The 24,060-nt window shown below is 37.5% G+C and overlaps 2 protein-coding genes across 7 annotated transcripts in view; one reads left to right on the forward strand and one right to left on the reverse strand.

Annotated features, from left to right (window-relative positions):
• Positions 1 to 4,250: 4,250 nt before the first annotated feature.
• Positions 4,251 to 11,827, forward strand: RBM12B (RNA binding motif protein 12B). 6 transcript variants are annotated; one of them, XM_023517948.1, is made up of 4 exons: positions 4,251 to 4,280; positions 4,603 to 5,646; positions 6,367 to 6,474; positions 7,599 to 11,827. In XM_023517948.1, the coding sequence occupies exon 4, from the start codon at positions 8,242 to 8,244 to the stop codon at positions 11,200 to 11,202; it is 2,961 nt and encodes a 986-aa protein (XP_023373716.1). In that variant the 5' UTR covers positions 4,251 to 4,280; positions 4,603 to 5,646; positions 6,367 to 6,474; positions 7,599 to 8,241; the 3' UTR covers positions 11,203 to 11,827. The 6 variants fall into 6 exon arrangements, with proteins under 6 accessions (XP_023373716.1, XP_003782531.1, XP_023373725.1 ...); XM_003782483.3 differs by lacking the exon at positions 4,251 to 4,280 and having other exon boundaries at positions 4,348 to 5,646; positions 7,599 to 7,648; positions 8,214 to 11,827; XM_023517957.1 differs by lacking the exon at positions 4,251 to 4,280 and having other exon boundaries at positions 4,348 to 4,670; positions 5,574 to 5,646.
• Positions 11,828 to 15,451: 3,624 nt separating this feature from the next.
• Positions 15,452 to 24,060, reverse strand: part of FAM92A (family with sequence similarity 92 member A) — a 28,436-nt gene continuing 19,827 nt past the window's right edge. Inside the window, exons 7-9 of the mRNA XM_003782485.3 lie at positions 23,824 to 23,937; positions 18,341 to 18,460; positions 15,452 to 16,428 (exon numbers count right to left, since the gene is read on the reverse strand). Coding sequence (XP_003782533.1) covers positions 16,342 to 16,428; positions 18,341 to 18,460; positions 23,824 to 23,937 — 321 coding nt within the window. The 3' untranslated portion in view covers positions 15,452 to 16,341. The remainder of the gene's footprint in view (positions 16,429 to 18,340; positions 18,461 to 23,823; positions 23,938 to 24,060) is intronic.

The raw sequence follows: 24,060 nt of genomic DNA on the forward strand, positions 1-24,060 counted from the left end.
CCACAACGCCTGGCCATTTTTTGGTTGCAGCCATCATTGTTGTTTGGTGGGCCCGGGCTGGGGATTCAAACCTGCCACCTTGGGTGTACGTGGCTGGCGCCTTAGCCACTTGAGCCACAGGTGCCGAGCCCAAACTTATTTTTATAGAAATTATTGAGAATAATCTTTCTTAAAAAAATATGCACTTCATATATTGATATAGTTTGGGAAACTTGATTAAAGTCAGTCAAGTGACTGAGTTTTTAATATTGGACTTGAGTATTTATATATCGTGCATCAAGTCTGTTGGATACGAGAACACTGTAGGAATGGATGATCTGTTGTAGCACCTTTGAGCATTCACTTTATGGAGCACATGTAAGTTATTTATATACAAAGAAATCTATTTTATGTCGTTGTTTAGAGAAATTGCATGAAGTCATGTAGTTGCAAATAAAAAGTAGTTTGAGGCAGAAAAAAATAATGTGTATACATGGACACATGAAGTGGAATAAGGCTCTTCCCCTCCTTCTTCTCTTTGGGGGGGAGGAAGAGAGAGAAAGCATAGAACACTTAGATCCTCGGGAAGAAGGTGTGGGATGAAGGATTACTTAATGTATACAATATATACTATTTGGAATAATAGTTACGCTAAAGGCCCAGACTTCACCACTATGCGCTATATCTGTGTAACAAAACTACATTTGTACCCTCTAAATCTATACAAATTTGTTAAAAAGAAAAAAAAAACAACATAAGCAGTCTTGGAAACTGTTAGCCCCTAAAATACTTTGGAATTACTTTCTCATCTAGTTTATGAGTCATAAAAGAAAAACTTATTTCTGAATATTTAAATCTTCTGGGGTTTTTGTATTTTGTTTGTTGTATTTTGTCTCTTTTCTCTTCCCTCCAATAAAATCATCTGGCATGTTTTTAAGCCACCTTATTTATTATTATTAAAGTAAACTGAGATGACTTTGGCTTTCTCAAGAAAATTTTGTAATAAAAATGGAGATTTGTCACCATTAAGGAATATATGTGCATACATATATTACATATTCTCAATGCATATGGAAAATACATTTAAGGAAATTAGATAACTTAACCTCAAGCCACCATTAGGCCTAGTTTTTCTCATGTGACCTTCTTGTTAAGGCCAGCATTCACCCAGTCACTAGTATCTATGACACAAGAGAGGAATGTTCTGAAAGCTGTTCTTTAAAGCATTTTAAAAAATGTTTTTGAGTAATTACTATGTTGTTGGAATATATAATTTGGTGTGGAAATCACTTATCTGAATACTTTTTTCTTTCTTTCTTTTTTTTTTTTTTTGAGACAGAGCCTCAAGCTGTCCCCCTGGGTAGAGTGCTGTGGCATTACAGCTCACAGCAATCTCCAACTCCTGGGCTCAAGCGAGTCTCCTGCCTCCGCCTCCCAAGTAGCTGGGACCACAGGCGCTCCCCACAACGCCCAGCTATTTTTTGGTTGCAGCCGGCATTGTTGTTTGGCGGGTCCAGGCTGGGGATTTGAACCTGCCACCTTAGGTGTACGTGGCTGGCGCCTTAGCCGGTTGAGCTACAGGCACCGAGCCTGAATACTTTTTTCAAAAAAAAAAAAATATGTGACTATATCAATGTTAATGGGGACACAAAAAGAATATGGTCAGAATAGTTGGGATTAATCTATAAAAAGTTCCTATGGATGAATTTTAACTCCAGTGTTCTCAATGAAGTGTATATTGTTATAAGCCCTGTGGATGGGATTAGGGCAATAATATTTACTTATTGACTACTATTTAAAGCAATAAAAGCTCCCATTCGTGATGGTCTCCTTTGTGTCTCACACTCTGTAGTGTGCTACACTCTTGACAGCACTAATCTTAATGCTCATAGCAACATTTTAGGGAGTAATAGCTCCATTTTATAAAAAAGGAAACTGAGGATCAAAAAAGTTAAGGTATAAAAGTGATGAAACTAGAATTTATCTTCATTTAGACAACTGTAAAACTTGCTGTTTTCACTGTTTTCTTTCTTTCTTTCTTTCTTTTTTTTTTGAGACAGAGTCTTACTCTATTACTCTGGGTAGAGTATAAGGGGTCATCATAGCTCACGGCAACCTCAATCTCTTGGGCTCAGGTGATCCTCTTACCTCAGCTTCTCAGAAGCTGGGATTACAGGTACCCGCCACAACATTTGGCTAATTATTCCACTTCTAGTATTTGGCTAATTATTCCACTTTTTCTCAGGCTGGTCTCGAACTCTGAGCTTAAGCAATCCATCCAAATGGGCCTTCCAGAATGCTAGAATTATATATGTGAGCCACCACTCCTCCTCCTCACTATCTTTTACTATGTGACTCTGAGTTATGCTATGTAATTCTCTGTTTCGGTTTCCCTTACCTGTAAAATAAAGAAACTAATAGTGCCTACCCCTGACCTCTGAAGGCAGTTGTATGAATAAAGTGAAATAATGCAGAAAGTTTTGCATGGAATAAACCCTCAATAAACATTAGCTTTTAAGGTCAGGTTTCTGAGCCTGATAAGCCAGGACTACACCCTTATTATCAAAGTAAATGATTGTTTTGGAAACACGCTCCTCAAATTGCATTTTTCCCTCTGTTCGCCACACAACAATCATCAACAAAAGCCTTCGATGACCAAATGTGGGGATTTTTTTCCCCACACACCCAGCAGTGGACACCAGCTGAGTGTCTTCTAATTAAATTCTGATACTATCCACCTGCAGACAGAATCGGATCCCACAGGGTAAGGGCTCCCCAAAACTATACCCTCAGACACCAGTCAGAATTCTGGGCCTTCAGAATTCTCCACCAGCTTTAAGTTGAGAAGGTCTCACAACCGCCTCTTTGCATTCAATTAATTTGCTGGAGTGGCTCACAGAACTCAGAGAAACACTTTTGTTTACTGGTTTATTACAAAGGATACACATGAAGAGAGGCATAGGGCAAGAAAGGAGTGAGGATCGTCCACGCCCTCCCAGTATGTGCAACCCTCCAGGAACCTCCACTTGTTCAGCTACCTGGAAGCTCTCAAAACCCAGCCCTCTTGAGATTTTTATCAATTGTGATGCCCTAACTCCATCCATTTTTTTAAGCTTGGCACCCCGCCCCCGCTTTTGTAACCAAAATTGCCTTTTAAGCGAGCAGCGACCCTGCAGAAACGGGAAGGAAATTTAGCTGAGAGCTGCAGAATTCTGTGACAACTGAAAAAAAGCCTTGCAGAAACCATAATCCTGTCACAAGTCTGTCTGGTCTGTGAGCCATTTTTACATCTGTAAGAACCCTATAGTTATAACCTGGCAGATAGTGGCTTCTGTACAAGTCTGCTTATCCCATGGTTCCCATCCTCCGCTTTAAGTACCATATAAAAACATTGCACCCCTTGCTTCAAGGTGATCAGACTTTGTGGCATGAGCCTACTCTTGACTGGAGGGCCTGATAAAGGACCCTTGCTTAATTTGAACTCAGTGTGCCGGCGTTTCTTTCTAATTCCACTCGCGGTACAACACAACCTCCTCCAAATGTAAATAGCCTGGGCCAGGTGCTGTGGCTCACGAGTGGCTCATGCCTGTAATCCTAGCACTTGGGAGGCAGTTGGGTGGACTGCCTGAGCTCACAGGTTCAAGACTAGCCTGAGTCAGAGTGAGACCCCCGTCTCTAAAATATAGCCCGCGGCTGTGGCGGGCGCCTGTAGTCCCAGCTACTCCGGAGGCTGAGGCAAGAGAATGTTGAGCCCAGGAGTTGGAGTTGCTGTGAGCTGTGTCACCATAGCACTCAACCAAGGGTGACAAAGTAACAGTCTCAAACAAAACAAAACAAAACAAAACAAACAAAACCCTAGGTGTTAGCATGTACCTGGAACATCTAGGGTAGTAAAAATAACAATTCTGTTATTTTCTTTAATAGTTTATAAAGCCTTTCTAGTGTTTTTTGCCACACAGAAACTGAAACACTGAAAAGACAAATCACCAACTTTTCTAGACTTTTGCAACTCTTTCCTTAATTCCTGGAGATCTCGAACGTTTGCCTAGTGTACTATGGCAGATGGTTACAGAAGAGTGTCATCACAACAACCAGCAGATCCCTAATTTTGCCTCAGAACTTCGCCTTTTCCAGGGCCAGGTTCCCGTTGCTTAAGACTTGGGCATGCGCAGAAGCTCAGCAAAGGCGGGCACTTTCTCACTTCCCCTAACAAGAGAAGCAGAGTAGCAGCAGAGCGTGTGCGCAAGCGCGTCGCAGGCGCTGGGGCGGTGGGTTACGCCTGGAGAGCGCATGGGCAAACGGTACGTCCGTTAGTCGGGACTGGAGGGGTGAGCGGGCGCCATTTTCTTCTGGGCTCAGTTAGGGCTCTGCCTGTTCCGGGGAAGCTGCTGCTGCGAGGCTTGCCCTCAGCCCGCGGTCCTGTGTGTCCGACTCGCAGCAGTGGTGTATTTACTGCCAAGTGCGAAGCAGTTTCCCCTGGGGCGCCGGGGCTGGGGACGGGTTTGCTACCAAGCCGGAAGAACAGGGAAGGCGGGGCCGGCGGCTGCGCCCGAGTCTAGCGTAGCTTCTGCTCTTAGGGCTCCCTCTTTTCTTGCTAAACAACGACTTTCCCTCTCCCGTCAGCTTCCATGTGGTGGTGTGTGTGCGCTTCCCAGTGATCTTGACAGTGAAGATCTCGAAGGATTTCATAGGTATTTTCTTCTTTGCTGTGTCATCGTAGTCTGGTGGCAGATAAGTGCTGAAGGCCCAGCTCGTTAGGTTCGAAAAGGGCAAAAGTGTTTGCGTTAGATTGGGGGCAGTTCACCCTGCGGCCAGTTAGGGTGGAACGTGTGCCCTTGGGACGGCGTAACGGAAAGGCGCGGAGGTTGGGCGGTCCAGGTTAATTTGAACGATGATTGTGGCTGAAGGTCTGGCAACAGCATCGGATCTCTCGTAGCGACTTTGGCCTGGCACGAAAGAAGGAAGCTCTGATCCCTGGGAGTATGGACAAAGGCTTTGGGCTGTAGAATCGATGCCTTCGGATGATCCTGTTGAGGATAATGGATGTTGTGGGAAGCCCTGTGCCGTGTGGATTCATCTTCATTTGCAGTTGCTCCTAGGCTCTGTGTGGTCGTACTTTTGGTTTTTATTTTAACCATTTACATCATAAAATGCAGAAAATGCATCATGAAGAATAATTGTGGCCTGCGTAGATTTATTTTCATTAGGGGAAACTCACTATTTAGAATTTAAGTATGCTACATGATAACTGGGGTTTCAGAAATAGTTGCAAAGAGTGAAGGAGGTTACTCTCCCTCGCTATGCCTGGATAATGACCTTTTTATTCCTTAGTTAAAAATTATGGATCTGAGATACCGCTTTAAATTTAGCCTCCTTCCAATTTCTCTTTCTTTACCCTTCTCAGTCTTGATTAGAAGATGCACATTTCACAATTTTTAGTTATAATAGTGATTAAGTAGAATGAATGGCTACATAAAATCTACAAAGTTACTTAAAAAGCACTTTTAATTTCAGTGACTTACCCTTAAATGAGCTTTTAGGGATGGGTCCACTTTCTTTTCATAGAAGTTGTCACAGATTACTGTGTCTTTCAGTGAATACAAAGTCACAAAAAGTACTTAGACTATCTTCAGTTCTAGGAAAAATTTAAGTGCAAAGTACTTTAAGGTAATTTGTGTTTTTTTGCTTTTTGCATAATTTAATGTGCTAAGTATAGAACTTCTGGGGGGATTCGCTTAATTGTAAATTGAATATTGGAACCAAAGGACAAGTGCTCATTTGGAGAGTTGGTCATATATATATATGGTCTCCTTAGTGTATTGCTGTGGAGGGATGAATGGCACAGTACCCTTCTATTTCAAGGGCAGAGGAATTTAAGCATTCGTTATATCTAACGGTGGGCCAAATGAGGCCAAATTTTAATGGAATTCATGAGATTTGTGCTTATGAAGCTACTTAGTTTCGTTTTTAAGTTAGGGAAGATAAATTACTAGAGATTTTTTTGAATTTGACATGTAATTTTTCCTTGAAATTGTCTATATTATTTCTCATAGATGAATTTATGTTCTCAGGGTAAATCCTTTTGAAATTTTTAAAAAGTTTAGGAGAGACAAATTGATGTGTATATTGTTTCTAAAATATCTTAAAATATCAAGCCAGTTTGCATAGGAGGGAGTCTTGGGACTTTAATGTAGATAAATATTCCAGAAATGATATTTTAGTTTTGTTGAGGTGCTGGTGTGGGTATTGGTTTGTTGAAAAAACTAGGCTTATAATCTTTTTTTTTTTTTCTTTGCTAATGTGTGGGTATTTTAATTATAAATCTCATTAATATTTTTTTAGATGTAGAATGTCCCAAGTAATTTCTTGATATCTTTGTCAATTTAGCTTGTAGCATAAAAAGTTTAATCTGTGGACCCTTTTTTAAGGAAAACAAACTTGGCAGACCTCAGTGAATGTCTTCAGACCCACTTTGTGGAACAGTAGTACTTAAGTGTAAGTACTAGACTAACATTTATTTACACATTAAAAACACACAAATTGTAATTATTAATTTGACAGGTATTAAAAAGTTTTTGGTAAGACTTCATTAAATCTTGTTAGTTTGGGTATCCCTGAAAGGATTAGATGCAAATTTCCTTACAAAATACTACATTGAGATTTTTCAGTAAACTGGTAATCCCAACATTCCATATGAAGGAATTTTTATTATGTTTTTACGTTCCCACATTGTCTTTTAGGTTTCCTCAATAAAGTGCAGGATAGTTGTTTGAAATGGAGTAAGGCTGTTGGCAATAAAATTCGATATTTATCTCAGCATTTTCTGTTTGAATTAAGATGGAGTTTAATATTTAATGTTTTAGGGGTGTAAGATAAGGAGTGTATTGAGATTTTTGATTTTAGGGGCATTGTAGTAGTTGCCTTAATTATATTGGAATCATGAAATTTGTTTTCATGTTTGGAAGTGTGAGCTATATGTGTGGAACTTTAAATTGTATTCACATGGGAGCCATAGATTTGTATTCACTGCTTTAAAAATTGATTTTTAAATTTTAAGTTTTGCTCTTCATTTATTGTGTTATTTTGAATGAATGCCTTATTTATGTGAGTAGGTCTCATGTTTTGAAAGGGAGGAGGATAGCAAGAGAGTTGGAAGAAGTCATTGAAGATCTTTTTTGTTATTAAATTGCTATTTTACTTGTAGACCAGTTTTTTTTTTTTTTTAAAGTGGATGTAAAAATTCTGCACAGCAGTGTGCATGCACCGTAAGGATAGAATTAAGCTTGGACACATTTATATTGATACATCCATGTAACCACTGCAGTATTCAAAATATGTAATGTCCCTCACTACTTCTACTTTTCATCAAGGAGTAGTTTAATTTTTAGCAAGTGTTTTAATCATTTGCAGATACTTAACTGGAATATCAACACCTTTTTGTGGAAGGATGATTAGTGTTCCCTTGGAACAAAGAAGACCATTTTGTAATGCCCATAATTGTGGTTCCCTATACTGCTTCACTTTTGATAGGTAATACTGAAATGGATATCCTAATCTGGCGTTGTATAAAATAAGTTATAGGGTTCAAGGATTAATTGTATTTCATTTTCTTTCCACAGTTAAGTTGCTTTTACAGAATTAACAGGTCTCCAAGAAATTAAAAAAAAAGGTAAGATATCTGGAGTTTAAGGTTTTTTGCAGACACTTAAAAAATCCTATGAAGTAGAATAGTACCCATGGTTTCTCTTCTTTATGTCAGGCCAGTGATGCGCTAGTGGTAGGCATTTTATTATCATGAGCAGAAATTGTATCCTAACTGTAGATGGCTTTTCTAAATATGTAAAATTCATTGTAGCTGGCAAAATATGTTAGTCCACAAAGCTGTCTCATGTTTTAGTAGAAGATATTTTTCTAAATTAGTCTGAAAGTAGTTTGGTCTTGTTGTGAAGCAGCATTTGGCATATGTACAAAGGAAGATTTGATATTTTTGATGTTCTTTATGTATAGGATAGGTGATATTTCATGTTTCTTTAAGGTAGTTGGTTTATTAGTATGTTTAGATGGAAGAAAGTTTATTCCTTGTTTAATAATTAGATATGATCAATATTTTTGTGAGCTTGAATCTTGTTTTCATTTATAAATGCTGAAGGAGGCAGGAACCAGGTAATTGTTTAGTTTGGGCTAAGGTACTTCATAAATAAGATTTGCTATTATGTGTACCTTTTTGTCTACAGGTCATTATTGCTGTGGTTTGAGCTCAGCATGGCTGTAGTCATCCGTTTACTTGGGCTTCCTTTTATTGCGGGGCCTGTGGATATTCGTCACTTCTTCACGGGATTGACTATTCCTGATGGAGGAGTGCATATAATTGGAGGGAAAATTGGGGAGGCTTTTATTATTTTTGCAACAGATGAAGATGCAAGACGTGCCATAAGTCGTTCAGGAGGGTTTATCAAGGATTCCTCAGTAGAGCTCTTTCTTAGTAGCAAGGCAGAAATGCAGAAGACTATAGATGTGAAAAGAACTGATCGAGTAGGAAGAGGGCGACCAGGATCTGGGGCATCAGGGGTTGGCAGCCGATCTGATTTTATTGAGCCAGTTAAGGAAGAAGCAAGTAACTCTGGATATGGCTCTTCGATTAATCAAGATGCTGGGTTTCATACTAATGGTACAGGACATGGTGAGTTAAGGCCAAGAAAGACAAGGCCATTGAAGGCTGAGAATCCTTACTTGTTTCTACGAGGTTTGCCTTACTTAGTAAATGAAGATGATGTACGTGTCTTTTTCTCTGGTTTATGTGTGGATGGAGTAATTTTCCTAAAACATCACGATGGCCGAAATAATGGTGATGCCATAGTAAAATTTGCTTCATGTATCGATGCTTCAGGAGGGCTTAAATGTCATAGAAGTTTCATGGGTTCACGATTTATAGAAGTAATGCAAGGATCAGAACAACAGTGGATTGAGTTTGGTGGTAATGCAGTTAAGGAGCTCGATGTTCCTGTGAGATCTGAAGAACATTCTCCACCAAGAGGAATTAATGATAGACATTTTCGAAAACGGTCTCATTCAAAATCTCCCAGACGAACACGTTCTCGTTCCCCTCTTGGATTTTATGTTCACTTAAAAAATCTGTCCCTAAGCATTAATAAAAGAGATATAAGAAATTTCTTTAGCGATATTGATCTGACTAATGAACAGATAAGATTTCTATATAAAGATGAAAGAAGAACAAGATATGCCTTTGTGATGTTCAAGACTTTGAAAGACTATAATACTGCTCTGGGTTTACATAAGACTGTTTTACAATATCGTCCAGTTTATATTGATCCAGTTTCTAGAAAACAGATGTTGAAGTTCATTGAATGTTATGAAAAGAAGAGACCAGGGTCAGTAGAGAAAGAGAGGCCTGGACATGTTGCACAAAAATACTCTGAAGAAGGCCACTCTAGTCAGAAGCTGTGCATATATATAAGAAATTTTCCATTTGATGTTACAAAAGTTGAAGTTCAAAAGTTCTTTGCAGACTTTTCTCTTGCTGAAGATGACATTTACTTGCTTTATGATGACAAAGGAGTTGGTCTGGGAGAAGCATTAGTGAAATTTAAATCAGAGGAACAGGCCATGAAAGCTGAACGTTTAAACCGTCGAAGATTCTTAGGGACAGAGGTATTATTAAGACTTATATCTGAGGCACAAATGCAGGAGTTTGATGTAAACTTTTCCTTGACAGCTAGTGAGAAGATGCAAGCCCATTCTCAGTCAGATGACAGAGATGACCATTCTCATTTATTTGACTCAAAAGATGCACCCGTATATTCAGTTGACCCTTCTGAAAACTTTAGACATCAGTTAGAGGACTTGAGGCAGCTGGATAATCTCAAGCATCCCCAAGGGGATTTCCGACAACCAGAGAGGCGCCCTCCAGAAGACTTCAGGCATTCTCCAGAAGGTTTCAGGTTCCCCCCAGAGGACTTCAGGCGTTCCCCAGAAGACTTAAGGCGCCCTCGGAAGGAGCACTTCAGGCGACTTTCAGAGGAGGACTTCCGCCGCCCTTGGGAAGAGGACTTCAGGCGCCCCCTGGAGGATGACTTCAGACACTCTAGAGGGGAGGATTGGAGGTGGCCTCTTGAGGAGGATTGGAGGCGGCCACTGGAGGAAGACTTCAGGCGGTCTCCAAAGGGGGACTTCAGGCAGCTTCCTAAGGAGGAGTTCAGGCAACCCCCCGAGGAAGACTTCAGGTGGCCTCCGGAGGGAGATTTCAGACGGCCATCTGAGGAGGAATGGAGGCGGCCACCGGAGGAAGGCTTCAGACGGCCACCACCCGAGGAGGACTTTCGGAGGCCCTCAGAAGGTGATTTCAGGCACTCGCCTGAAGAGGACTACAGGCATTCGCCCCAGGAGCATTTCAGAAGGCCTTCCCAGGAGCGCTTCCGGCGGGCGCCCCCGGAGTATTTCAGGCGACCACCTCCTGAGCACTTCAGGCGGCCACCCCCGGAGCACTTCAGACGGCCACCCCCGGAGCATTTGAGGCGTCAGCCCCCTGAGCACTTCAGGCGTCCACCCCAAGAGCATTTCAGGCGTCCTGGACAGGAGCATTTCAGGCGCCCCCGAGAGGAAGATTTCAGGCATCCACCAGATGAAGACTTCAGAGACCCTCGGGATGAAGACTTCAGGCACCCTCCAGATAAGGATTTCAGGAGCCCCCAGGAGGAAGATTTAAGATGTCCTTCTGACGAGGATTTCAGGCAGCTTCCTGAGGATGACCGCAGGGAGGCTCCGGAGGAGGACCCTAGACTTCCTGACAATTTTAGACCACCTGGTGAGGATTTTCGGAGCCCGCCTGAGGATTTTAGAAGTCATCGCCCTTTCGTGAATCTTGGTCGCCCAGAAGGTGGCAAGTTTGATTTTGGAAAGCATAATATGGGAGGTTTTCCTGAGGGGAGATTTATGCCTGACGCAAAGTTAAATTGTGGTTCGGGTAGAGTAACTCCTATTAAGGTAATGAATCTTCCATTTAAAGCTAATGTCAATGAAATTTTAGACTTTTTCCATGGTTATAGAATTATACCTGATTCAGTTTCAATACAATATAATGAGCAAGGATTACCTACAGGGGAAGCCATTGTTGCTATGATAAATTATAATGAAGCTATGGCTGCTATTAAAGATCTAAATGATAGGCCAGTTGGCCCCAGAAAAGTTAAGTTAATTTTGCTCTAGAGAGCATTTCTGATTACAGAATTATCTTCCTCCCACAGTATTGATGCAGTAGAATGCCTTTTTAAAAATTGTTTATTTTTAATTATCTGATGAAAAGAAATACTTTTAATTTTGAACTGTGAATAGAACAAATGTAAATAGTAGAATGTGAATCTGGTTTTCTTTTGCTTGCAAATTGCAGTTCAGTTTTTCTAATTTAAAATTATATATACCTTTTTTTTTTCTGACAGGAAAGAACTAATTCCCTGAGTTCATTAATTTTTGTTGATGTCATGGGTAAATCTCAAGACTTATATAGAGTACAGTTGTATTTGGGGGAGATAAATTTTATATTTACTTTTTTATTTCATTCTGTAGTCTATATCTTTTACTCAAACTGTATAAGGAAGTAGCGACTGATTGTTCAGGTTTGGCATTTTTCATTGCTACCTGCTTGCAGAATTAATGCCTTTTCTTTGTCTGAGATATTATTGTGTTAAGTCTCCTGTTAACTATAAATAGTTCAAAATGGACAGACTGTCAAGTTGAAGTTTACTTATGTAAAAAGCTTAGGTGATTCTTAAGGTTTCCATGTTCATAGCTTTGCAAAGTTTCATAAAAATAAAAAATTGCAACCAAATAGAGCAAGTAATTAACTTGTATTTGTATAAAAAAAAAAGAATTGCAGGTTGGTATTGTTAAGTTTTTCAACAAATTGCATTAAACTATAATAATGATGGGAGATACCATACATCCTATTATAATAATGTATAGTAGTGCTGTGTATAATTCTATGGTTTCTGCAACATCTTTTCAACCAGTTGATAAGATGGACACAAAATACTCAAAAGACAGTAAAATAGAATGTAATTATAGGTACAAGGGAAGCCTCAGGCTTTTGCTGGGAAAATCTGACAAATAGGTATAGTATTCTAGGTCAATTAACTGATAATTCATATAACATGCATGAAATATGAGGTTCTCGGTTTTAGCTTCAAAAACATATCCATAGCCACAAAGACTCTGTAACTATGTAAGACTTGTGAGATTGAATTTTGACCTCAACATTTAGTGTATACGTTTTGCAAATACTGAATTTGATTTTTCTATATCCATAATCCTAATGGCTAACATTTACTAGGTACTTACTATGTGCTACGAATTACAAGCGCTTGACATGCATAATCTCAGTATACCCTAATAAGTACAGGGTTTATTATTTACTTTATTTCACAAATGAGATGATGAAGTTGAGACATTAAGCAACTTGCCTAAAGTCACAGATCGTAAATCATGGAGCCAATTTCAATCCAGACAGACCTCTGACTCTACTTCATACTCTTAATAATTTTGCTGCCTCACTTTGCTAAATGGTGTTTTTAATTTTAGTAAGACTGCTAAAGATACTTTCAATAATAAGTGATATTTTACTTCCACTGTTGGCTTAAAAATAACATTAGAAAAAGATAAAACTAGGGTGCTCAAATATTAATAAAAAACAAAGTAAAAGTTTTTATATATATCTAGGGGTTTTGGGGGGATACATAAAATATTGACTTCTATTTCAAAATTGTTTGCTTTATCCAATGACTTTGTTGGGTTTTTGTAGTTTATATAAAACATAATTTTCCTTAGTTCTGTGATCTAGAAATTTTGCACATTGAGTAAATGAGAATAAAAATGAATTTATGTCTGGGTAGTTCAGTCATTTAATAATTGGATTTGCAGAGGTGGAATACTTTGTCAGTAATTAGTACCTATAAATATTTTGCAATGATTTTTAGTGATTTAAAGAAATCTAGAGAATTCTACTTAAATTTCAGTCAGTGAATATTCTGCTTACTAGTAGAATGAATAATCTGGTAAATTTGGTTCAGAAAGGCACCTCAATATGTAAGCTTATAAATAACTAGAATGATGACAAACCGGAATATCCAAACCTAGTACAATGAACAAAATACGAAGAAATGCTATTTTTAATTGTTCAAAGTTAGTAGTACATTTGATAAGCCTTTTTTTTGTTTCTTTGATCAGCCTTCTTGAGTAACACACAGAAGATTTAAAAACAACGTCTCAAATGGAAAGCAGTAAAGCTAAGATGAAGCTTAAAGTGAAAGATCACTTAGTGTGGAATTGCTTCTCAAACTGAGTAGGTGGGGATGGTGGGTCAAGAGGCCAGCTGTTATAAATACAAGCTTTGTATTATGTACCAAAAATTAATTGATGTCAATATTTCATTTTACTCTAGTATCTAGAGGGGTTTAGTTTTTAAAAATTTCTTCTAAAAGTTCTTTATAGGTTGGGCACCAGCCCCATATACTGAGGGTGGTGGGTTCAAATCCAGCCCCGGCCAATCTGCAACAAAAAAATAGCCTGGCATGTGGCAGGCGCCTGTAGTTGCAGCTAGTCCAGAGGCTGAGGCAAGAGAATCGCCTAAGCACGGGAGCTGGAGGTTGCTGTGAGCTGTGTGACGCCATGGCAGTCTACCGAGGGCAATGGAGTAAGACTCTGTCTCTGCAAAAAAAAAGAAAGTTCTTTATAGGAAGCTGGTATCTACTGGTTAGGAGCCATTTTTGCACATCTTTTTTCAACTCTGCCTTTAGTGGTATGTCATTAATTTAAATTGGCCGTGGCAGGGGTATTTATACCTTGGAAATTGGTAAATGCAGCAAATCAGGATTACTCTCCCTTCCTTTCCTTCCTCATAGCCAGTTTACCAGCACATTACTGATTTTAAACATAAAAAGTGTACTAAATGCTCATGTACTCATCACTCAGCTTCAATAATTATAATTTCATAGTTAATTTTAACTTTCTCCTGCTCCCAGATATATCAGGTACACTGGAGGCATATTGGTGTTCTACTGTGAAACGCAATAGTGTTTTGTCTCAATGCCAAACATTTTTGTAAAAGTATCTGAAAAATATGGATCATGTCTAGAAAGTTAATACCATAACAAAGAGATAGGTAAAAATCATTATTAGAAGGGTAAATAGAGAATATTGTCAAGAGCAATGGCTCCTGACCCACATGTCACCTGTTAAGCAGTTACTTAAATATTAGCTGTTGTTTACTGAGATGCATTAGATATATACTATATATATGTATGATCTTATATGTGAATATATGTGTGAATTAACTATTTTTTAATCCTGGTAATTCTAGTTTACTATAGGTTGAGTATCCCTAATCTGAAATCTGAAATGTTCCAAAATCTCCAATTTTTGAGTGCCAATATCATGCTCAAAGGAGACTCTCATTGGAGCATTTTGGATTTAGATTTTTTGATTAGGGATGCTGAACAGTAAAATGCATATACTCCAAAATCCAAAATCTGAAATACTTCTGGTCCCAAACATTTTGAACAAGGGATACTCAACCTGTATTTCTATTTTGGAGATGAGAGATGGAGACTTACAGGCTAAGTAAGGCTGTCAGTCTCCATTATACAACCTAGGTTGGTTAGTTTGATTGCCTAGTTTTTTAAAAGCAGGGAAGTTAAGAATGGTTTATAGATTTTTAAATGTAGTTATATCATAAATTATGTACATCATAAGTATACATGTAATAGCCTTGATTTTGCCTCTTGGCCCACAAAGGGTAAAAATCTTTTACCATCTGGGGCTTTAAGTAGCAGCTTGCCAACTGGTCTTATTAATGAAACTTAATTTTATGCTGATGAAAGTATTTTCATTGATACTATTCCTTTTGCTCTTAGAATATTTCTTTGCAGTAGGCAGAATATTTATTCCAGAACTATTTGTTGATTGCTTTATTATAGGTAGAACCACCTTAGAAATAAGGCAAATGGGCTCATCACCTGTAGCTCAATGGCTAGGGCGCCAGCCACATACACCACAGCTGGTGGGTTCAAACCCAGCCCAGGCTTGCCAGTGACAACTGCAACAACAAAAAAAATAGCTGGGTGTTGTGGCGGGTACCTGTAGTCCCAGGCAAAAGAATCACTTAAGCTCAAGAGTTCAAGGTTGCTGTGAGCTGTGATGGCATGGCACTCTACCAAGGGTGACATAAGACATAGTGAGACTTTGTCTCAAAAAAAAAGGCAAATGATGTAAAAAGAGAAGTATAGTAACCCTGTTTTTTTTCCTCCTGAACTATAACGCCAAATTTAAATACTGAGGAAGTAATAAAAATCCAATGATATCCTTAGTTTTTAAAGAATGTTAATTTAGGGGTTTAAAATATTTTGAATATTTTATTTAAAAAGTATAAAGTAATTTTATCACTTATGACTATTCTCAAGCAGTGCTTTGTTAACAGAACCATGAAATGACAAAGTCAAAAAAATCTTTCTAGTAAGTCTTTTATTTTTCTGTTGTGTAATCACTTCTGGTTATCCCAAATGATTTTTTATAAATTCTATAATTTTTATATGCCTGTTTGAGATCCAAGAAACAAAAGCATCAGAAAGGCTGATTGTTTTATAATATTAGAAATTAGAGTGACTAGATACCATTTTATTAACTAGATGGTAGCTTGGTAAAATGTTCATTGAATTTTTAATAGTTTATGGTGTTCCATGATGAGGCAGCATTTTACCTTTACCAGCCTTCCAAAGGGCTATACCATGTCTAATACTTAACAGCAGTTTTGTTTTAAATCCAGAATCAGGTTGAATGTGGCTTTTTTTTAAAGCTAAAATTTATACTTCATGCATATTTGTAAAAAATACTGGTATCTTAGTGTCCCCTTTAGTGTTTGATTTATTGAAAAATAAATTCACATATCAAGTGATAAAACATAGTAAACAAAACACAAAACTTAAGACTTCATGGAATAGAATTTTTATGTAGCCTTTTCTGATGATGAAAGCACAGTGTCCTAACCTAAAAGAAGCTAAGTGGAACTGTTAGATATTTTCGTTTTTGTCATCTACCTACTATTGCAGCTTCTTTAATTAGGTAAAGTGTATTAGTATGTTTTTTTAAAAATGGAACTTACACAAAAAGATCATATACCACTAGGTAGAATGTTGAAAAGACTGGTGTGTAATATTTTTTAAAAACTTTTGCGTTTTGGTCAGCATAAATTGCCTTTAATTATTTTTCAATTTCTAGTAAGATTTCATTTGAGATTTCAACCTATAAAGAAAGTGTGACAAGGTAGTTATTTAAGATGAAAATGGAGAATTAAGAAAATTAATTTTCATCTTCTGTAATATCTAACTCTTCATCTTCATCATCATCTTCTGCTTGTTGATCCTTTCTCAGTCGACAAGTGGATACCTGTTAAAAGTTAACACAGTTTAAAAAAATAAATACTAACTTAAACATTTCACATGTTTGAATCTTTCTATATGTCCTTAAGGAAAGGGCATACAACATATTTCAGAAAATGTCCATATATTATTTTAGTAATGAAAATTAAGTTGAAAAAGTCAAAGATTTTTAATTATATTTTTTGTATAAAAATGTAAAATTAGGCTGGGTGTGTGGCTCAGGCCTGTAATTCTAACATTCTGGGAAGCCAAGGTGGGAGGGCTCTTTGAGGCCAGGAGTTCAAGACCTGCAAGAGCAAGACCCCATTTCTATAAAAAACAGGAAAATTAGCTGGGTGTGGTGGTATGCAACTACAGTTCAGTTACTTGAGAGGCTAAGGCAGGCAAATTCCTTGAGCCCAGGAGTTTGAGGTTACAGTGAACTACAGTGACACCACTGCACTCTAGACTAGGTGACAGAGCAAGACTCTGTCCCTACCCTCTCCCCCAAAGTAAAATTAACCATTTGATTCCAGTTTGTACAGCCACCAGTACCTCAATAATATAAACTACTTCTAGAGAAAAATACAGCCTCAGTATACTATAAATGTTAAAAGTTAATTAATGACTCACAAAAACAGTATTTGAATGAAAATATCAAATGCATGGCAAAAACACAAGAATATTTCAACTAGGCAGTGAACAGAAATACTGACTTAAAAGTAGTGGATTTAAATGGAATGGGTTAAGAATGTGAATTCAATGAATTCACCAGCTTTTAAAGTTCTGACTGCTGCCACTAGGGCCATATTGCTTAAATCTTAAGAGGGTGTTTATCCTGAACCCAGGGGACCTATGGCAATGTCTGGAGACATTGGTTGTCACAACTGAGGGTGTGTGTTTGTATGTGCTACTATCTTATAGTTAAGAGGCTAGGGTTGCTGCTCAATATCTTGACAACGTACGGGACAGTACTCTTCTTCCCTTACTCCTCTTCCCCACTCACAAATAACCTGGTCCAAAGTTAATAGTGTTGAAGCTGAGAAAACCTGGGGTACTAAATTCTAAAATGTGCTATGCAAATGTTAGCTAATTTAGGAAAAATTCGTTATAAATAGTAAGAACTTTAATTTATGTGCAAAGTACTTAATGCTGGAATAATAAATATACAATGTGGTTAGGGAAAAGATACATAACTATAAAACATGTTTAGAGGAGAATCATGAAAATAGGTGTGTGGTCAAATTTACGTAAAAGTTGTATTTTGAAAATAATTTTGTTTAATTTAAAATTTTTAAGCCTAGATACATAAGAGGTTCTTTAGATCAGATTTTGGTAAGTATGGCCCAGCCTGCCTTCTGTTTCTGTTAATAAATGTTTTATTAGAACATAGTATTACAGATTTATGTATTGTTATTGTTGCTCTTGGTTGGGACAGAGACCATTTAGCCCACACAGCCTAAGATACTCTCTGCCCTTACAGAAAAAAGGTTGTCAACCCCTGCTCTAGACAGTGGATAATTCAGGCTTTCTGGATATAGAAGAAATAATTTTCATGATAATGCTAAGTAGAAGCCCTTTTTAGGTATAATGTCTGGATAGATCCACTATGTCTTGATGGTGAGATTTAAACCTAAGCCATTTGACTTCACAATTTATGCTCTTCATACAGCAGATCTAGCATTCTTTTGTTTTTTCTACCTTTGCTCTCAAATGTTACACTTTAGAGAGTAATATGTGATTCCAGTATAAAAGATACTTAATAAAAGAATAATAGAGCTACAAAGAATACTAGTGCAATCGTCCATCATTTTACAGAAGAGGAAACAGGCCCAAGGAGAGTAAGTTATGTGAAGTCATATGACTGAAGGGAAACAATTTTTAGTACTCAACAATTCCAAAGCAGCTCCACAAATACCTTTAAATGGTTTCTAGCTCACCTGTCCTGTCCCAGATACACACTTAGCTGACAGTGATCTCTGAAGAGGCGACTTTGAATTTGCTCTTACAATATCTAAACGAGATGAATAATCTTGTGGATACAGAGAATTTCGGAAAACCTATTACAATAATAAAACAACATTATAAAGGAGATACTAAACAATGAAAATCTAGAGTTTAATTTTCTCTTAAGGTTTTTAAAAAGCAACTTCCCCCCAAATTGGACAAAATTCCAATTATAAAAGAGAAAACAAAAATAGAAAAATTGTATAAGCCAGAAAGATGAAAGCTAAAGAATTGTTTGAATCATGTAAATTGATGAAGGATGTAAGCAGTAGTTATTCAAGAAACAATCATTTAAATGCTTTTGCCAAGAGAGTTGCAAAAGTGAAACCCTCAAAAGAGTATGCGTTAGATTCTTCCTGTTCTGTCTATCCTCAACTCTTACCAGTTTACCACCACTGCGGTGCTGCTGGGGGAAATCACCTAAACAGTAAATTGGAGCTTCCATAATACATGCATTCTAACCTCATTGGGATCTGGAATCCTGTGACTTGTCAGTTCTTTTTCCTCAAGATACTACCACCAAATCTTACCACTCCTAAGCCTTCCTGTCTTGTTTTCTATTTCTCTCATAGACTTCATAGGTAACATCATCAGGTCCCTTTCCCACAAACTCTTCATCCTTTTTTTTTAAGTATCATTTTAATTCTTTGCAACATGTATTTTTCCTTATCCAAAACTTCAAACCAAGAAAACGAAAGCTTTTATTTTCCACAGGTTCCCTCCTAAAAAGTGAGCTCAAAATCAACCTTTATTACCTCAAGGCATAACTTTGCTTCTTAAAAAACTTTCCAGATATACTATTTTATCTCCATTTATTTTTTAAAACACTACAATTGTAGCCTTTCACCTTCCACTAAAATTGCTCTTGCCAAAATCACCAAAGTCATCTTTTTGTCTTTATCCTGACTTCATCCTGAAACTTCTTTTTTCATGCCATCTCTAAGTTCTTTAGTTTTGCTTGCTGCCCTGTTACTTTACATCTCCTTTTCTACTACTTATACCTTAAATATTTTTAGAGTTTTCCTTAGGCCACTTTTTTAAAAAAAAGGTTCTCTGACAGATCTTAGCATTACAGTGTTTAAGGACTTTTAACTAATCCTCTGTATACTCCATATACTCTTCTTTTGGCAACCATATTTATACCCAATTACCTCTGTCCTAGACCAGTACTGTCCAGTAGAACTTTCTGAGATGATGGAAATGCTTGCTGTTCTGTGCTGTTGATAAAGGTAGCCACTGACCATATGTGGCTACTAAGCATTTGAAACGTGCAGGTGGTTGAAGAACTTAATTGCTTACTTTAAATTAACTTATCTTTAAGTAGCCACATATGCCTAGGGGCTACTATATTAACAGCGTAGCTCTAGATTTTACGTTTACAGTAACACATTATCTTTTACCTGTATGTAGGTGAAGCTATAAGCAAAAGACCTATTTTCCTAAAGACCAAATAAGTTGTTTCTCTATTCAAAAGCTTTGTGGCTCTTGACCCTATATGCAGAATACACATTATGCTGGGCCTATGCAATGCTAGTTCCTTAGCCTGGAATCACAGCAAACTTAATCTTTCAAGAGGGACATCACATGCCATCTTTTGCTTTCCCCTGTCTCTTGTAGTTCCTGTTCATATGCTCAACTATAGCTTTTATTTCAGTGTTTTGTAATTGATTATATATCTGCACAGCTAGTAAGTTTTGTTAAAGCAAGAGGCTCTGTTTTATACAGAGTGTCCATAAAGTTCATGTGCAATGTAAAATAGTGTGCAATTTAAAATTGTATGTGATCTTTATGGCCACCCTATATGTGAAACTTAAGATAATAACCTGGCAAACAGGAAATGTTAATAAAACCCACATTTGCCAAATGAATGATGTTAACATGAACTTAATCCCCATGTTGTGGGAAAAAAGGAGACCCAATTAGGGGTATCTGCACATTCCTTAGAGAACTGCAAGATAAAAAGGAATCAAGGAATAAAATTGAGGAGGTGAGACTTGTGTTTTAAGGTAATTAGGTTAACAGGTTGCCAAGGACCAAATTCTTTTTTGGTGCTAGACGTATAAACTGACATCCTGGTATGGTATCAATACTTCATGACTCATTAATCAACTAGATTTTGAAGTTAGGAAATACCTGTAACTTTTCTATCAAATTTAAAGTGTAAAATGGAAGACAATATGCAACCATTGGGTTAAAAGTCTAAAGCAGTTAAATACTATATTTAAACTTTTACTGCCAAGTAACAGATTTACAGGAACATTTATCGGCAATAATGAGTTTTCCAACATGGTCCGAGATCTCTTCTAGGAGTGAATCTCAAGATCTCAATGTGCTCTGAAGTGAAGACACGGAAGTGATCTTTTGAAGGGAAAACTAGGCCTGATGGAACTTTTTATGTGAAGAACAAATAAGGTAAGATGGTTTGTGATATAATTGCCTATGGCTGGAATAAATCTCAGCGGTTCTCAGCATTGACTCCCTGGAAGAATAGCAAGTTATTTCTCTGTCTCTGCGTATTTTCTATAGTTCTTTTAAAGAAACTTTGTATTTATAGGATCCTTCTTCTTCATGGTACCTGCCCAGACTGCTCTGCTCTGCTTTCCACAATTACTGTATGGTACTAGTTTATGCCTGTGGCTCATTGAACACATGCTTATACTCTGTTACTGTTCTGTTTTAAATGAATTATTCTTTATTCACAGCAATCCTTAGGATTTTTGTATATTCTTCCTGTGCCCTCTGCTTGAAAGTTTTTGTAGTCATCTTTCTAATCCTTCAGACTTCCAATTAAGAAATCATTCTTAGATTCTCTGGACTATTGGAACTGCTACCACATAGTATACTTTATTTTGTTCTTTAAGTTTTATAATATGACTAGTCACATAAATAGTTACACAGTATTTGATGAATGTCTAAAATCCCTGGTACATTTTAAATTCCTGCTTTGACAACTTGGATCATTTCTCACTTAAAATGCTAAATCCTTAGCACTGCAAATGTATCTGGCATAAAACGGGTGCTCAATAAAGAGTTGTTGAACAAACAAATGAAGTTAAGTACTGTATGTAAATGTCTCCATTTTAGAGAGGAGGAAGTTGGAGGGTGGAAAAGTTAACTTGCTTAGTATTACACCATTAAAAAGTGGGGAAGTTGATATTCAAAAGTACATTAACCATATTGCCCTGAGACCAGTCATTTTACATGGATCTCTCCTCCCACAAACTACTCAGCTACCTGATTGATCAGAGATGTTATAAATGAAGTGCTGTAACAAAAATATAGGTGCAAGGGCTCATGCCTATAATCCTGGCACTGTGGGAAGCCAAGGTGGGAGGAGTGTTTGAGGCCAAAAGTTTAAGACTAGCCTGAGCAACATAGGGAGACCCCTGTCTCTAAGAAATATTTAAAAATAGCATGCCTGTATTCTCAGCTACTTTGGAGTCTGAGGCAGGAACATGGCTTGAGCCTAAGAAGTTGAGGTTGCTGTGAGCTATGATGATGCAACTGCATTCCACCCTAGGTGACAGAGTAAGACCCTCTCCTTTACCTCCCTCACCATAAGATACCTAGGGCTTGGCGCCTGTGGTGGCTAAGGTGCCAGCCACATACACCTAAGGTGACGGGTTCAAATCCAGCCCGAGCCCACCAAACAACAATGATGGTTGCAACCAAAAAATAGCCGGGCCTTGTGGCGGGCGCCTATGGTCCCAGCTACTTGGGAGGTGGAGGCAGGAGACTCGCTTGAGCCCAGGAGTTGGAGGTTGCTGTTAGCTGTGATGCCACAACACTCTACCCAGGGGGATAGCTTGAGGCTCTGTCTCAAAAAAAAAAAAAAAAAAGAAAGATACCTAGGACCTTTGGAATGAGAAGGGAACTTGGGTATCAACAGGTATGAAAAAACTTTAACAAATGGCATGGCAAAGGTATTAGAAAAAGGAGAATGAAACTTACAAAGGGGACTCCAATCTTGCATGAAAAGTGGGGGATCAGTTTTGAACCTGCCACTCAGTACAGTATTATGTCTTGCAAGAAATGGTTCATGTCACTAATCAAGAACCACACTTCCAGTAGTCTAATGTAAAGAAAATAAAAACACAGCAGGACTTGCAGTCAGACTTATGGTTATAACTCCCAGCTCTGCTCCTTCCAAGTTGGGGAACCTCTGGGAAGTTTATTAACCTCCCTGTGCTTTGGTTTTCTCATCCATAGAAATGAAGACCATAAGCATTTTTATCAAAGTTGATGGAAAGATTAAAATGATGTAGTTAACACATATAGATCCCGAAGTAATCACAATACAGGGTGGCCATGAAGTTCATGTGCAATTTAAAAGCACACAGATTTTACGGCCACCCTGTATAAGCATTTGCTGTTTTAGTACTTGACAAATGAAAGCTGAGGGCATAATAATCAATTAAAAAAATCAGAACATAAAACTGAGTGAAAATTAAGGAACCCTAGCATTAGTATTTGGATGAAAGTAACACGAAGTCATCCATGACAAAAAGAAAATACAAATACGATCACATATATCTAACTGAGATAGAACTGTGAAATCATATTTTGGCATTGGGAACACACATACTCTAAGGTACTTTTTTCATTTTCATTAACCTGTGTTCCGGTTTTACTGAATAGTTTCCTGGAACCTGCAGAGTAATGGTATGAGAAGGCTCAGAGGAATTCTTACATTGATTAAGATAAAAAAAAAAAACAAAAAACTGCAGGGATCTTCAAAATTGTCAAATGGCAGACAAAAATACTTTTGTGCCTTTTTTTCCTCTTTTGAAACAGGGTAGGATATGTACTCTTCAGATGTGCTTATTAAAGACAGGGCCTGTTTGACACTTAGTTGCTGTAATGTTAGTTGGCTAATAGGAAGTGTTTGCATTTAACTAAAATTCCTATCAGTATAAAGCAAGCCTATGTAATAAACCTTTTATTTCATAGCTTAGTGATTATAATTAGAGTCAGGATCCTGATTTCATTTGTTAGCCAACTGGCCACAGACAAGTTACATTATTTAAAGCCTGTTTGCGTAGTTGTAAAATGAGAATTGTAAGAGCACCTCTTCTTAAGATTGTATGAGGTTTGACTGAGAATACATTGGGTATTGTGCACTGTATACACACTCAAATATTTCTCAAGTCAATTAGTTATTTATAGCACACATTAGTGGGCTTATATATTAGCCCAAATGACACACTTTTATTTCTTGTAATGGCTTTATGTAAATTATATTTTGCTATGGTTAATTTGAAAAGTTAAAATGGAAAATCATAAAAATTCCAGGTATTTGTGGCTGCATATAATAATCATTGTAGTGTTCTAATTTATTTTTACCCCCACGAATTAATGTTCTCTTAAACACTTGCACATTAACAGAAGAACTGAACTTAGATAGATATTGTCCTACCTCTAAATCTTCATCCTCATCAATCTTTTGTATGTTTTGGTAGGCAGCGGTGTAGACCTCTAAAGCTTTGCCGTGAAATAACATTTCGATTGTGATAAATTCTGAAAATACATTCTAAGAAAACAAAGATTGAATTTAAACAATCATTTACATTGCTTTATAAGTTTAGTATATTTATTCCTCAGTACAGTTTGTTACAAAACACATAAATATTGTTTTCTTTTTTTTTTTTTTTTT

The sequence above is a fragment of the Otolemur garnettii genome, unplaced genomic scaffold (assembly GCF_000181295.1).
Source record: "Otolemur garnettii isolate 467f Iridium unplaced genomic scaffold, OtoGar3 scaffold00004, whole genome shotgun sequence".
In the NCBI taxonomy this organism is placed as follows: domain Eukaryota; kingdom Metazoa; phylum Chordata; class Mammalia; order Primates; family Galagidae; genus Otolemur; species Otolemur garnettii.